The 13,887-nt window shown below is 46.0% G+C and overlaps 2 protein-coding genes across 2 annotated transcripts in view; one reads left to right on the top strand and one right to left on the bottom strand.

Annotated features, from left to right (window-relative positions):
* The first annotated feature begins 199 nt into the window (after positions 1-199).
* E4F1 (E4F transcription factor 1) lies at positions 200-7,068 on the top strand. The gene is made up of 12 exons (XM_026053891.1): positions 200-215; positions 262-467; positions 656-776; positions 1,024-1,176; positions 1,666-1,832; positions 2,351-2,578; positions 2,897-3,002; positions 3,770-3,987; positions 4,354-4,552; positions 4,933-5,093; positions 5,354-5,416; positions 6,060-7,068. Exons 1-12 carry the CDS (start codon positions 200-202, stop codon positions 6,405-6,407), a joined length of 1,986 nt encoding a protein of 661 aa, XP_025909676.1. The 3' UTR covers positions 6,408-7,068.
* A 1,685-nt stretch (positions 7,069-8,753) lies between these two features.
* ZDHHC4 (zinc finger DHHC-type containing 4) overlaps positions 8,754-13,887 on the bottom strand; it is a 5,941-nt gene continuing 807 nt past the window's right edge. The window contains exons 2-6 of the mRNA XM_026053890.1: positions 11,538-11,611; positions 10,383-10,561; positions 10,096-10,221; positions 9,216-9,460; positions 8,754-9,038 (exon numbers count right to left, since the gene is read on the bottom strand). Of these exons, the coding sequence (XP_025909675.1) occupies positions 8,754-9,038; positions 9,216-9,460; positions 10,096-10,221; positions 10,383-10,561; positions 11,538-11,611 (909 nt within the window). The remainder of the gene's footprint in view (positions 9,039-9,215; positions 9,461-10,095; positions 10,222-10,382; positions 10,562-11,537; positions 11,612-13,887) is intronic.

The following is a 13,887-nucleotide window of genomic DNA, read 5'->3' as shown; positions in this document are numbered from 1 at the left end:
CACGCAGGCAGCAGAGGAGCGCCCTGGTTCAGCTGTGCAGCCTCACCTAGCACAGGCCCAACTCACCTTGGGTGTAGATCTGCTCCAGAACCGCCAGCTTTAGCGCTTACAGTACTGACAGCTTCATGGAAAGCTGTGTTCTGGTTTTGAAGACCAGAAGCCTTCTCCCTACTTTGCTCAGTCCTGCAAGGATAAGTTGATGCAGCTCTGCAAAGGTTGTCTTCTGTAAAGAACATAACTGTCTCCGTGTCCTTTCCCTAGATAGTGGGCACATAAAGGAAGTCATCGTTGCGGGAGAGCATGTTTTTGAAAACCCCAATGGCAGCGCTGATGGGGACGTCGCCGAAGAGCCAGGGAATCCTGACGATCAGGAGCAGGATCTTTCCACAGAACTGATCAAGGTCAAGCTTCTCGTTAATAAGGACGGACGATACGTGTGCGAGTTGTGCCAGAAGACATTTAAAACAGTAAGTGCAGCTTTGCCTGCGTTCTGGTTAGCAAGCTGGTTAGGTTGGTGTTATCAAGGTGTGTGTTTTACTGCATGCTGTGCTTTCAGAAGCAGCGCTTTGATTCCCAAAGGAGTATTTATGCTTTATGGCTGAATTCAAACTCTTCAGCTATTTGGAACGTGCTTTAAAATAAACTCTTCCCCTAGGCCAGCATCCTCAAGGCTCACATGATCACTCACAGCAGCAGGAAGGACTACGAATGCAAACTCTGTGGAACGTCCTTTAGGACAAAAGGGTCTCTGATTCGACACCATCGGCGTCACACGGGTAAGGCAGTCTCCGAAATGGGGGCTCCCTGCTGCTGGCGTGCGGCTCTCGAGCTCGCGGGCAGTGGCACGTGCTGCTGCTTTCCCTGTTGCTGAGCTGGGAACATCAGCTGCGGGGCCGGAGTGCTGCGGGCAGGGCACAGTCCGCTTGTTCCGAAAGCCGGACCACCTTCCCATGGAAGTCCACGAGATGGAACGAGCACCCGCTGTGGTTCACGTGGGACAATGCTGATTCCTGCCCTTTCCAGATGAACGACCTTACAAATGCAAGAAATGCGGGAAAAGTTTCCGGGAATCGGGAGCGTTGACTCGGCATCTGAAATCTCTGACACCCTGCACCGAAAAAATTCGCTTCAACGTGAACAAAGAAATAGTAGTGAACAAAGATGATTTGCCTGCAGGTCAGTGATGCTGTAAATCTGTGCCTTGTGCCTGAAAAAACCACGGGTGTTCCTGTGCTAGAGCTATAAATTATTTCTTGTTTAAAGAAAAAGTATTGCTATGGTATTGAGTATTGATTGATCTTTCATGGTATTCTGGTGTTTCGTGATTTCATGTTTTCTGGTTTTGTTCTTTCATACAGAGAAAGGCATTTTTGTATACAGATCTTAGCTATCACCTTGAAGTGGATGTACCCAAACATAGTTTTTGAGGGATGTCTGAAAATCTGGTACAAAGATGGTCTTGCCAGGCTACTGATCTTTTGTTGTTGTTGGATAATACGAAGCCCATTTAGAAAATAAAACATGTCCCTGTTTAGAGCGCTGCTCTGTGGAAGCAGAGCAATTGTTCTGCCATGCTCCTGTTCCAAGACACGTTTTTGTAGGGCACAGCAAATTGCTGATGGGTTGGAATTGGCCAAATGATTCACTCTGCTGCTTTTCTTAAAGGATCCTGTAGTTCAAACACAGACACAGTTTCATCGATTGCGAGTGAATCGATGGAGTCCCCACCTGTGATTCACCTAGTGACAGACGCAAAAGGCAACGTTCTCCATGAAGTTCATGTCCAAATGCAGGAGCTTCCTGTTGTTGACGCAAAAACTCTGGACCAAGATGTGAGTGTCACTTCTCCCAAATACCCTTTATGCATTTTACACAAATACATATTTTGAAATACTTCATGAGCAATACTTCTTTATGTAGCTATAATAAACATGTGCTGAAAATAAATAATTAAATAGCTTCCTCTTTCATGAGAAAACTTAGGCAGCAGACTGCTGGCTCTGACTGTTCCTGGCAATCTGCTGATAATGATACTCAGCAGTCTGTATAGGATGCAGGAGGAATGCGAAGAGGTTTCCACCACGTACTCAGTGATGTTTAAGTTGAAGGAGTGGTTTTTTGCTTGACCATGCACTTATACAAGGCTCTATGGTAGGAGCAAAGAGTTATCCCTTGAGCTACGTGTTTTCAGACTATAGATTTGCTTTGTCTTCCTCTCCCGTCCAAGCTTATTCCCTTGTTCCTCTTATCCTGTATCACAGCATTGATCATCTTGGTGATAATTGCTGTCATAACGGGAAGGTTGTTTTTGAATTTGCCCTTCTCACCGTTGGGCTGTTGAATTTTTTAGGCGCCACCTCCCGAGGAGCAGCCGTGCGAGGGGGAAGTGCACAGTGAGAACCTGCTGCGGCAGGCCATGAGGAACTCCGGGCTCGTGGTGGAGAGAGTGGCTGTGGAAGACCTGCCAAAGCCAGAGGAACCTGCTGGGGCTGCTGCAGAGGAACTAGAAAACGAAGCGATGGAAGCAGAGGAGGAGCCGTGTGGGGAGCAGTGCGTTGAAACGGAGCAGCCAGAGTCTGTACGTTTGTACTTCGCTGTGTAACTAGGTTAACTGTTTGTTATCTTCTGCGCCTGCACTTGATGGTGAAGAGCTGTGTTAGTCTCTTGACCCTGCCCTTCTCCCCAGCGCATCCCTCCCTCTGCCTGCATCCGTGCCAAGGAGGAGGGCATTTTCAGTCATGTTTTCCAAATGGGCTGAGAGTGTCATGTTATTGCTCCCTCTCCTATTCGATAACATAGGTGGCTTTCTTGTCTAAGCCTGTATATTTAATGGGAATTTGACTAGGGACACCACAGCACAAAAACCACTTATCTTGTACTTTTCTCCCCCCAATAGACAGATGCAGAAAGAACAAATGGATGCAAAAGTTACAGCTGCCCTCACTGTAGCGAAGTCTTCAGTGAAGCTACAGCCCTTGAAACGCACATCAAAGGACACTTAGGTGAGGTCCTGCTGTCTAAGCCGCGCTCGCTCCTCCCGTGCTCCCAAACGCAGTACAGCTTCCCTTGCCTCCGTGTCTCCACTAGGAGCACTCCAGCCACGCAAATTCAGTAGGTGCTTAACACACAAATGTTGAGAAGGTAAGAGCAGTTGGCTTGTGTTAAGCTCAAAGGAAATATAAAGGAAGGAAAATATAAAGAAAATAGAGGCTGGAACAGCTCTTTGAAAGGTGCTAAAGGACACTGAGGTGATTTCATTTTGGAATGCTTGGGACAATGGCCACATGCTCACAGCTCAAAACGTGCATCACTTCCTTCCTCCTCCACATTAGGATCCTGCAAGAGTTTTGTTCTCCTGGCACGTACTGTATAGTCACCTGGAAAGGGCTTAGCTGCATAAGAGGGCAAGGCATTTGGCAAAGGGACAAGCTTTCTCCCTGCCTTCTGCTTGTGCTGAGAGAAGAGCCTCTATGACCTCTTCAGCCATCAGTTAGCTGTGATCTTTACAGACAGCAACACCAGGAACAGGCTTAAGACAAGCTTTAATTCCTGTAAGACCTGAGGGGAATAATAGCAACATTGTCATTAGCCTGATCTATCTCACCTCAGCTGCTGCTACGGATGGGTAAAATCGTAAATTGAGTGCTTACTGCTCAGTGACAAGGTATTTCAGTTCCTCTCATGTTGAGTGGTGCCACTTGGGTGCAGCAACGACAGCCGTTTCTTGCTTTGATATGCATTAACCATATGCTGTATTTTCTCTCTCCAGATAACAAGCCTTTTAAGTGTGAGAAGTGTGGCAAAGAGTTCACAAAAGGCTATTTGTTAAAAAAGCACCAAGAAGTGCACGTGAACGAGTGGCGTTTCCGCTGCGGGGAGTGTGGCAAGCTCTACAAGACCATCGCTCATGTCAAGGGGCACCACAGGGTGCATTCTGACGAGCGGCCGTACCCCTGTCCCAAGTGTGGCAAGCGCTACAAGACAAAGGTGTGTCCCTGCCCAAGTGAGCTCCCCTCAGCTGCCTCCTTTCCACAGCTCTGCCTGCTGCATGGGAGCAGGCTCTGCTCTTGAAAAAATAAATGCCCCAGTTTACTTGCCATTGATAAGGGCAGAAGCTCCAGAAGATGCTTTTGTTTTAGTGAGGAAAAGAGGAAGAATATTAATACATCTTTAAATCGGAGGGGAAAATGTTCCTCCATATGAAGAAAATTACATAAAAATAACGCAAAAGCATCTTGATCACACTGTAGATGAAAAGGAGTCCTCAGAGATGCTGACTGTCACCCCGGGAGCTAGAACGCTTCCCGAGTCTGTCGTTCCCTTTAGCTGCTCTTCCGTTGCATGTCTCCGCAGAACGCGCAGCAAGTTCACTACCGTACACACCTGGAAGACAAACCCTACGTGTGCCAGTACTGCAGCCGGGGCTTCCGCGAGAAGGGCTCGCTGGTCCGGCACATCCGCCACCACACGGGCGAGAAGCCCTTCAAGTGCTACAAGTGTGGCCGAGGCTTCGCCGAACACGGCACGCTCAACAGGCACCTCAAGACCAAAGGTGGGAGATGGCAGCGTCTGTGCTTGTGTTTCGCTTTGTACAAGCTGATTTTGTCTGAATCAGCAGCGTGAGATGCTTAGAAAAGGTCTATTGGCCTCCATCAATGGCCTTTTGTTTCCCTTCCTTTAGTCGAGTACTTCTTGAAATTGCCCTGTAGAGGTGCATGGGCCTCTGCTAGACCATTATTTGGCCTGTGGTGGTAGGCTTAGAGACTCTATAACTGCTGGTCATTTGGCAGTGTCATTCTGATAAAGAGATCTCATTAGTGCTGTCCAGTATTTGACAGGTACTCCTGATATCTGATTTGAATACAAAAAAAAAAAAAAGAAAAAAAAAAGAAAAAAACCTTGTTTTTCTGGCATTTTGGGAATACCATTCAGGTGGCTGCCTGCTTGCTTTGAAGGAGGTTAAAGAAGTGATGGTGCCTGAGGAGAGTCAGTCAGCTGACAACTTAGCTGCCACGGTCATTTCTGAAGATCCTCATACAGTTTTGGTGGAATTCTCGTCGGTGGTGGCAGACACTCAGGAGTACATCATCGAGGTAAGAAGTAGGGCAGAGAGTTGGGGTGTTTTGTTCATTAAAAGCTGCACGGGGGTGCACGCTCCTCACCTGGGCTTCTGGGAGAAGGTAAAATAGGATCTAATCCGTGCCATCCTTGCCTGTGGGTAATATATATAATATATAGGGGGGTATGTACTGGAAAACAGGAAGACTTTTGTAGAAGATCTTACTTGCCTTATATCCTGGAAGTAAAAGATTTTTTATAATCTAAAAAAAGGAATCATATTTTGTATTTCAAGACTGCTACTGAAGACATGGAGACCAGTGAAGCTGCTGAAATAATAGAGGGAACAAGACACGAGGTAAAGCAGACACATAAACTACTCTTTTGGGGTCCTCTCTACAGATGAAACGAATTGCTTTTAGTATCTGAAAGTCATGCTGAATAAACCCAGCCTCAAGTAATTAGCTGACCCACACCTGTAATTGTGCAAACCTGTCGCTGTAGAAACAATCTGACCATCCTGCATTTTACCAGAGCGGTGGCCCCATTTCCTCTCAGCAGTGGTGGCCAGTAATTGCATGGTGCTAATACCCCAGAGGCTGCCTGCCAGGTAACCCAACTTTGTGCAATGATTCCCTAAAGAAATCAGCACAGCTGTTGCAACACCGGAGTGTGGCTGCTTTCCTGAGCTGCGGTTCATCAGGTTTGAACATCTGGGTGGGCACTGTCACAGCGTCGCTGTAAAACAAAGTCTGACTTAGTGGAACAAATACCCCCCTGACAAAACATATTAAGTGACAAAGAGGTACAACCTGTTCTGGGACTGTCTCGGGCTGATAACGAGAGCTGCACTGAATGACTTGCCTAAGCTGGAATTAAATGCTGCTTTTTTTACTGCGCTGTTTGTCATTGTAGCTCTTTAAACCTATGATAATTTTCTGTACTTCTAATACGTTGCAACAAATAGTGAAATAACCCAGCCTCTTTTTCTCCGAGCGTAGGTTGACAGCCACATTATGAAGGTTGTGCAACAAATAGTAAATCAAGCCAACTCCGGTCACCAGATCATTGTACAGAACGTGACAGTGGCAGAAAACTCGGAGGGAAGCGCGGACGCCGCGGACACCATCACCATCGCCACCCCGGAAAGCCTCACGGAGCAGGTCGCGATGACGCTGGCCTCCGCCATCGGCGAGGGAGCCGTGCTCACCACAGAGGGTGGCATCGAGGCGCAGGAGGCCACAGTGACAATGGTTGCGTCGGAAGACATCGAAATAATGGAGCACGCGGGAGAGTTTGTGATCGCCTCCCAGGAGGGCGAGGTGGAGGTGCAGACTGTGATTGTCTGACGAGCAGCACGCGCTCGGGGACACCCTCACAGAATTATGGTTTTCTCCAGTTTGGGGAATTTGATCAGTCCTAAGTTTGACGTTACAGTTTTTCACAGCGCAAGGGAGTGGATGTCCCTATAGCTAAGTGACTTAGCAGGACGGTAAGAGCCTGAAGTGTTTTCTGTTTAACATGGAATAACAGTAGCTACAAGCATCTGCATGGTGATACTGTGGGAGTGACTGATAAATCATATTTGACAGTCTGACCAGTATTTCATATGGATGCCTCAAATAAAGGACTGTCCTTGGCAAAGCACTTACCTCTGAGCACAGGACAGTAGTGTCCTGGTGGTTAAAAGAATGCAGCAAGTGAAGCCAGGACGTTGTGTCTCATACGAGACTATGCTAACTTAATCATATGCATTGAAACAAGAAAACCAAACCTGAGGACTTCTGGTGTGAACTCACTGACACCTGAAGCCTTTCCTGCCTTTACCCTCACTACTTTCGCCCTCCTAAGGCATGGTACTGCAGATCTTTGTGGGTTTGTTTTTTTGCCAGCTAGCCTTATGTACTGGTTTACAAACGAATGCATCATTGTACCCTTGCAATACCATGCGGGCTGCTCTGAGAGCTAGCCTGGTGGTGTGTAAAGCCATACTGTACATGAATTTTTTTTTTTTTTAAATCATATACAGATTTTTAATTGTCTACAGCTGTAGAATTGTGTACAGATTTGGCATGTAAATAAATGCATTTATAAAAAATAAAGTTATTTAAAGTTCTTATATTTTTCTATTTTCTACTCTATTGAGTATGACCCAGAGAATCATTCCTAGAAGGAGAAGAGAAGGGGGCCACTTAACATTGTGCTTAATTAGAGGGCAAGTCAAGTACATGCAGCTTTTCACAAGACCCCCACAACTGTCTACGCTCCAGAGAACTGTACAGTCATCTGTAGTGAAAGTCAGAGGGGTTTCAGAAGGTATAGACCTGATTAACTTGTCTTCCATCCTCAAGGTGGAGGGTGTTCTTGAGGCCCACGGCAAGGTGTTTTTTGGAGGCCACTTGGCAAGGGCAGCACAGGATGCAAAGGCTGCATTACCCTTCTGCTTTCGAAGGGGCCTGGCCAGTGCTTGCAACAGGCAGCCTTAGGAAAAAGCCTTGTTTTTGCCTACTGCAAAGCTGCTAAAATACAAAGAGATACCTGAGAAGCTGCTGCATTTCTTACTGTGAAGAGAGGCTAAACAATGGAATGAAGATGAGGAATGCCAGAAGGATCACATCTGTAATCTGCCGGGATTATGTATCTGCACAGTTACTCCTCAGGATGCTGAAATTGTCCCAAGTCTACCATTTTAGTGGTTTTGCTGAGCTGAAATGGAATCTTATTTTGGAAGAGCTGAATATGGATGTCAAAAAGATTTAGCAGATCTACTATTTTCCTTTCTGAAATCAAGGTGTTCTAGTTAGAATTCAAAGTAAAACAACATAGATTCCACAGGCGAGGATTCCTGCCAGTAATCATGTTCCTTCACTTAAACACTTATTCTACACTTTGCTAACAGTAATAGATTAATCATTTGCAAAATGTAGCAGTACTTACAAAAAGATGAAACATTTCTTCTTTTCTTTGTTAGTTCTTCCCTTGTTAGTGCAGACACAGAAAAAAAAAATCACTTCAGTAAGCTGGAAACCTCTTTCTCCATGCCAGCAAATCCACTGGAAGTCCCTCCTCTACCAAGGAAACAGGACTGATCTTAACAGCAGAGATCTCCCCAAAACCCCAGGATTAAGTATTTTAAACAGCTGCTCTTCTGAGGCAATCAGAATATTGCAGTCAGCTGTGAGCTGTTTCCTGCAGGGGAAACAAGATGTGAGTGACAAATCAGTGCATTCCACATTGCCCGTTTCCTCCTGTGGGACCCAACTCCATCCCTGGAAGCCCTGCTGCAGGAATTGCCCAACTATGATAAGCCAGGATAACCTAGGAGCCCATTTTGCCTGTTATGCAGTGGCATGTATCACGCAGTTCACAAACATTAACCACAAAAATAAAAGCATTTAGAAAGAGTTCCTAGGTGAGCCTAGCAGCACAGCTTGCTCCCGTGTGGCAGCTGCCTCCGAGGTCACTGTCACCGTCACTCTGGGTAGTGCTGCAGGTAAATCTGCAAGCACCCTACACTTAAGAGGACTAGTCAGCTTTAGGAAAATGCACAATCCATTTATTCTTCATCCTTAATTGAAATACAATGATTTTTCTTTTTTACAAAAATCTTTTGTGACCACAGTTTGCTACTGAAATAGTCATTTTAGAAAAAAAATAAAAAAGTAAAAAAAAGGCACATTTAAAGAGTAATATCTTCATGTTCTCTTCTTTTTCCCCAATATTGTAGGAGGCTTAAAGATTTCCTTTAAATTCATCCAGATTCCGTTAGAATAAATATTTTTGTAGATAACTGGCCTGTCCCCAGGCTGCGATGGTAGATGGTGAGAACACCCAAATCTTCTCGATTTATACCATTCGTTGGATGTTTGGTTGGTTAGGGCCAAGTACAGATTGAAACAGCAGTATGCTCCCAGCACAAGAGTGAGAAGAATAACAAACCCAAGCATGAAGACAATCCTAGGGAAAGTCAAGAAAAAGTGCTGCAAAGAAAGAAAATAACAGTTAAAAAGTTGGAGCACTAAATCAGATGGGGCCTAAGAGCCGCTGTGACAGGTCATCTGAAATGAGAGTATGTACATATTTGTCTCCATGCAGCCCATCAGAAAATGCTAAGATTAGCCTTTTTTGAGCTAAGAACTCAGAGAGCATATACTTACCTGAATGAGAAACAGAATCTCAACACTCTGCTCTTGTCCTTGGTCGTCAATGTAACTTGCATGCATCACATTTGACAGCAGCACCACTTGGATGAAAAATGCCACTGTGATGAGCGCAATGCTCGCAGCCATGGCAGTCAGTGTAAACAGGTAAAGGAAGAAATACTTCGTATTGAAGGCACCTATGCAGTTGTTGACCCACACACAGTGGTGATCAAAACGATGTACACAGATGTTACATAAACCTGATGGAAAGTGAGTGACGAGATAGCTCAGCTATTTGGCTTTTGGGTAATCCATATAATTTTTACCCCATATAGTTCAGTTTTTCATCCAAGAAAAAGAGAAATATCATCATGTTTTACTTATTATAATGGTAGCTCTCAATCACATATCACCAAAAACAAACCCAGACCACTAACTGCTCTGAAGTTAATTTCCTCTCCCATTCATCAACCATGACCCCAGCTCAAGCATTTGGGTTTCTCTGGAAGCAGTGCCTATCAAAGCGTATGGAAGGTAGAGACTGCACCTCCCTGTTTAAGTTATGAGGATAACAGCAAATTTTGTAAGACAGGAACAAAATCCTGAACTCTCAGGAGGTGTCAACTTTCTGTTTAACCTTTAAACGCTACTCCTGACCCAAAAGGACACCCTCAGAACTAGCAGTCTCTGTGACAGTAATTTGAAGAACAAGTCCCATGGACAGGCAACGGGCAGCAGTGATCTGGGGCCCTCCTGACAATGAACAAAACAGTCCATTCTGCGTCAGCAGTCGGTTGTGTAAGAGGACACATGCGTGAACTACAGCTGCTCGTGGAAAGTTAATTCCCCAAAGTATTATTACTATTACACTGGTCCAAGAAATTAAGGTTCTTACCACAATGTTTTGATCTGGCTGGTTTCTCCATGTTGCATGTAGGGCACACGATACCCTTCTGAAACAAGACAGCATCATACGCATAAATCTTGACCAATGATGGGTGATTTGATTTGGTTATTGTACCTGTGAAAGAAACAGAACCGTGATAGGAGACTCCTTCCACAAAAACAAAACAAAACAAACAAACAAAAAAAACCACAAGAAAACAAGCAAGCATTTGGCACTGGTAATGTTTCTTAGACTGCATTTTCAAACGGGTGCAACGCACAACCAGGGCAGCTTACCAGGATCGGCCCGAGAGCACAGCATGAAGAACCCCACGTTCACAGGCAGCAGCAGGAAGGGCAGCAGCAGGAGAGGCATGGGAATCTCCAGCTCCCAGCAGTAGCCAAACACTTCCCATGTGTATTCACCATAAACTGCCGCTTGCAAGGCTATATGCAGGACGACAAACAAACAGCTTCTGTAACAGGAAGGCGACAGTGTATTTAATACTCATCCCCAAGAGTGACGGATCAAGTGCATTTCACAGCGACCAGCAGAGACTTTCAAATGCAAGGGAACGTCTCTGTTGGTTTTCAGGCCAGCACAGACTGCCTGTTAATAGCAGGATAGATAGGAATAGATAATTCCTATCTCTTCAGCCAACTGCTTCTCTGTCCCCTTTACCAACATTATAGCCCTCTAACTCTTCCAGCTAAAGTCATGTCTATTATTGGTTTGCTCTTTGAATCTTTTTCCATCAGGCAGTAAGTGCAAAGTCTGCTAATCCCTTTGTGCCGCCCAAAGATGCCACAGCAATAGGTCATGCAACATTCTGCCAGAAGACATTTGCTTTGTGCTGCTCTGAAAGAAAAACAAACAAACAAACAAAAAAAACCCCACTAAAAGGCAACTTTAAAAAACAGGAACAATAATCCTTTCAGCAGCCACTACACAACGGGGCGTGGAGGGAGCTCGGCAACGGAGAACAACTCCAACCTGTGAACAGACCACAGCTTCTACCAGGCAAGCTACAGGAATGTTTGGCATGGGATACATCAGACTGAACAGCAGCCTCCAGCAGCCCTGCATAGAGGTGCTTGGATGAACCACACTGAGCAGAGCAGGGTTCACTCATCACAGTTCTCTGCATTAGAATCAGTTGGACAGGCACCAATATTACCAGCTTTCAAGAACCAGCAATGTGCATTTTTGTACAGCCTGCCCTCTGTCACAGAACTCCCCTCTGCTGCTCTCTCTGCTTTTTGATTGCATGCATCATTCCTGCATGCAATCCCGTCCTCCTCTGCACTGCAGGATTACACCAGACACGCACTGCACTCCTGCTCGAGCCGAACGGAGGAGGAGAGGAAACCTTTGACAGTAGAAGCAGAAGAAGCCTACTCCCAGAAACATTAGCCAAAAATAACATCAAGAGGTTAAAAAAAGTGAATTACCGTGTGTGGAAGAGCCTGTGAAGCACCTTCTGTGCCATTCTTTGAAGCTCTGTGGGGATTACACATGACAGCACCTGCAGCAAACAAAAACACTGTGTTATCTGAATTGCACACCATTTCCTACTTGTGAAAAATTCAAAGAAAAAATACAAGCCACCTAATCCCTCATATCACTATTCTCTATCACTGCGGAAGCAACTCATCCTCAGGGGCACACGAGCTCCTAAGGATACAGACAAGCATCTTGCTGGGATTTTCCAAATGGGAGTGAGGTGCTAATACATTCTCATTAGTCCAACAGGCACAAACAAATTCATCTGGCTTAATGTGTGAAAGTTATAAGAAGCTTATATCAGGTTACAGACTGGGCAACTGGCTTAGCAGGGGATAGAAGCAAGTGATTTCTAAACTACAATAAAAACATCTGACAGATGGAGATAGGCCCAGGGAGAAAGCCTGTGATTCCCCCAGCAAAAACCAGCACTTCCCTCTAGTTTGAACACTATCCAGTCTGACAGCTGCTCCCTGTCTAATTGACAGTTCAAAAACAGCTATTCACAATGAAGATGAAAACTGCCCGTCTTCATCTGGTGAGGCTCTTGGCAGCAGCCTGCACCGGTGGAACTGTGTAGCTCTGCTGCTCAGAAGATGGCAAATCTCTATAGCAACACTCTGCTCCACCAGCAGCTGGCTCCATTTCCAGGAGATGTGTAAAGCAAATGTGTGGTCTGAGCATTTCAGCTTAGATGGGACAGACCAAAAGGCAAAAAGCCTGCGTGGCTTTGGGAAGACGTTACATGTTTTTCAAGTGCTGTGCCTTAGATCAGCGGTTAAAGCTACAGATCTTTATAAAAAGAGGTTATGTACTGCCGTAGGAGGCACATTAGTCACAACTAGACAGAAAAGCAACACACTATGGAGCTGGTGAATTCAAATTTAAATTAACTGTGTGTTAATCACAGTGTAGCACTACATGCAAAAACTGAAACAGCCGCTATTCCCCTGCATACCCCTGCAGTAAGCCTCTGTATTTCAGACATCCCTTCCACCAAAGCAAAAGGCTCTTACATATGATCTGTGCTTGCAATGATTATACAACTACAAAGATATGAAGAAGAAAAAAACTACATCATGAATATCCATGTCGCTCTAGGGAATCACTGGCAGAGGAGAAAGCAGGGCAGTGGGATGGAAGGTGACTCGTCGGAGAGCTAGAAACACCTGTGGTCTAAGGTTATTTGGTGTACTGCTCACAATAAATACCTTAAAGGACCTTAAAATAATGCAAACAACTGCAACAAACTTCCAGGCTTATCCACTTCATTAATTAGTAGAGAGAATTTGGATTCTCTCTATACTTTAATGACTTCATGCATACAAGCATCAGTTATATGTCTTTAGATAGTGACTTTTACATCATAGTAGAATTTTAATAGCTAATTGTTACACATTTCATATAAATACCTCTTAAGTAAGAAAATAACAATAATTTCTTTACCCAGCGATCTAAGTGCCTATAAAAAAAAAAAGGAAAATATAATACTAATAGTAAAAATGAGTGTCTACAAAGAGTTATATAACTAAATATTACTACAAGTACTGTTCCAACTTACATAATTGCTTATCCTTTCCCTGCCTCGAGCGCCTCACTTTTGCAGCATAATTTTAGCATCCTGAGGAATTCTGCCGTAACTATTACCCTGTTGTTACTGCAGGCAGGCAGCTGGGTGCATCCCAAGCAGGACACCCTGAGCAGGACGCCCTGAGCAGGACGCCCTGAGCAGGACACCTCGAGCAGGACACCCCGAGCAGGACAACCCGAGCAGGACAACCCGAGCAGGACATCCCGAGCAGGACATCCCCGAGCAGGACGCCCCGAGCAGGACAACCCGAGCAGGACAACCCGAGCAGGACGCCCCGAGCAGGACTCCCCGAGCAGGACATCCCGAGCAGGACAACCCGAGCAGGACATCCCGAGCAGGACATCCCCGAGCAGGACGCCCCGAGCAGGACATCCCCGAGCAGGACACCCTGAGCAGGACATCCCCGAGCAGGACACCCCGAGCAGGACAACCCGAGCAGGACAACCCGAGCAGGACATCCCCGAGCAGGACAACCCGAGCAGGACACCCCGAGCAGGACACCCCCGAGCAGGACACCTCGAGCAGGACACCCCCGAGCAGGACATCCCGAGCAGGACACCCCGAGCAGGACACCCCCGAGCAGGACACCCCCGAGCAGGACGCCCCGAGCAGGACACCTCGAGCAGGACATCCCTGAGCAGGACACCCCGAGCAGGACGCCCTGAGCAGGACAACCCGAGCAGGACATCCCTGAGCAGGACACCCCC

This window comes from Nothoprocta perdicaria, unplaced genomic scaffold (genome assembly GCF_003342845.1).
Source record: "Nothoprocta perdicaria isolate Ctin4 unplaced genomic scaffold, notPer1 scaffold_12, whole genome shotgun sequence".
Lineage (NCBI taxonomy): Eukaryota > Metazoa > Chordata > Aves > Tinamiformes > Tinamidae > Nothoprocta > Nothoprocta perdicaria.
Note: the sequence above shows the minus strand (reverse complement) of the source record. Positions and strands in the feature narration are given on the sequence as shown.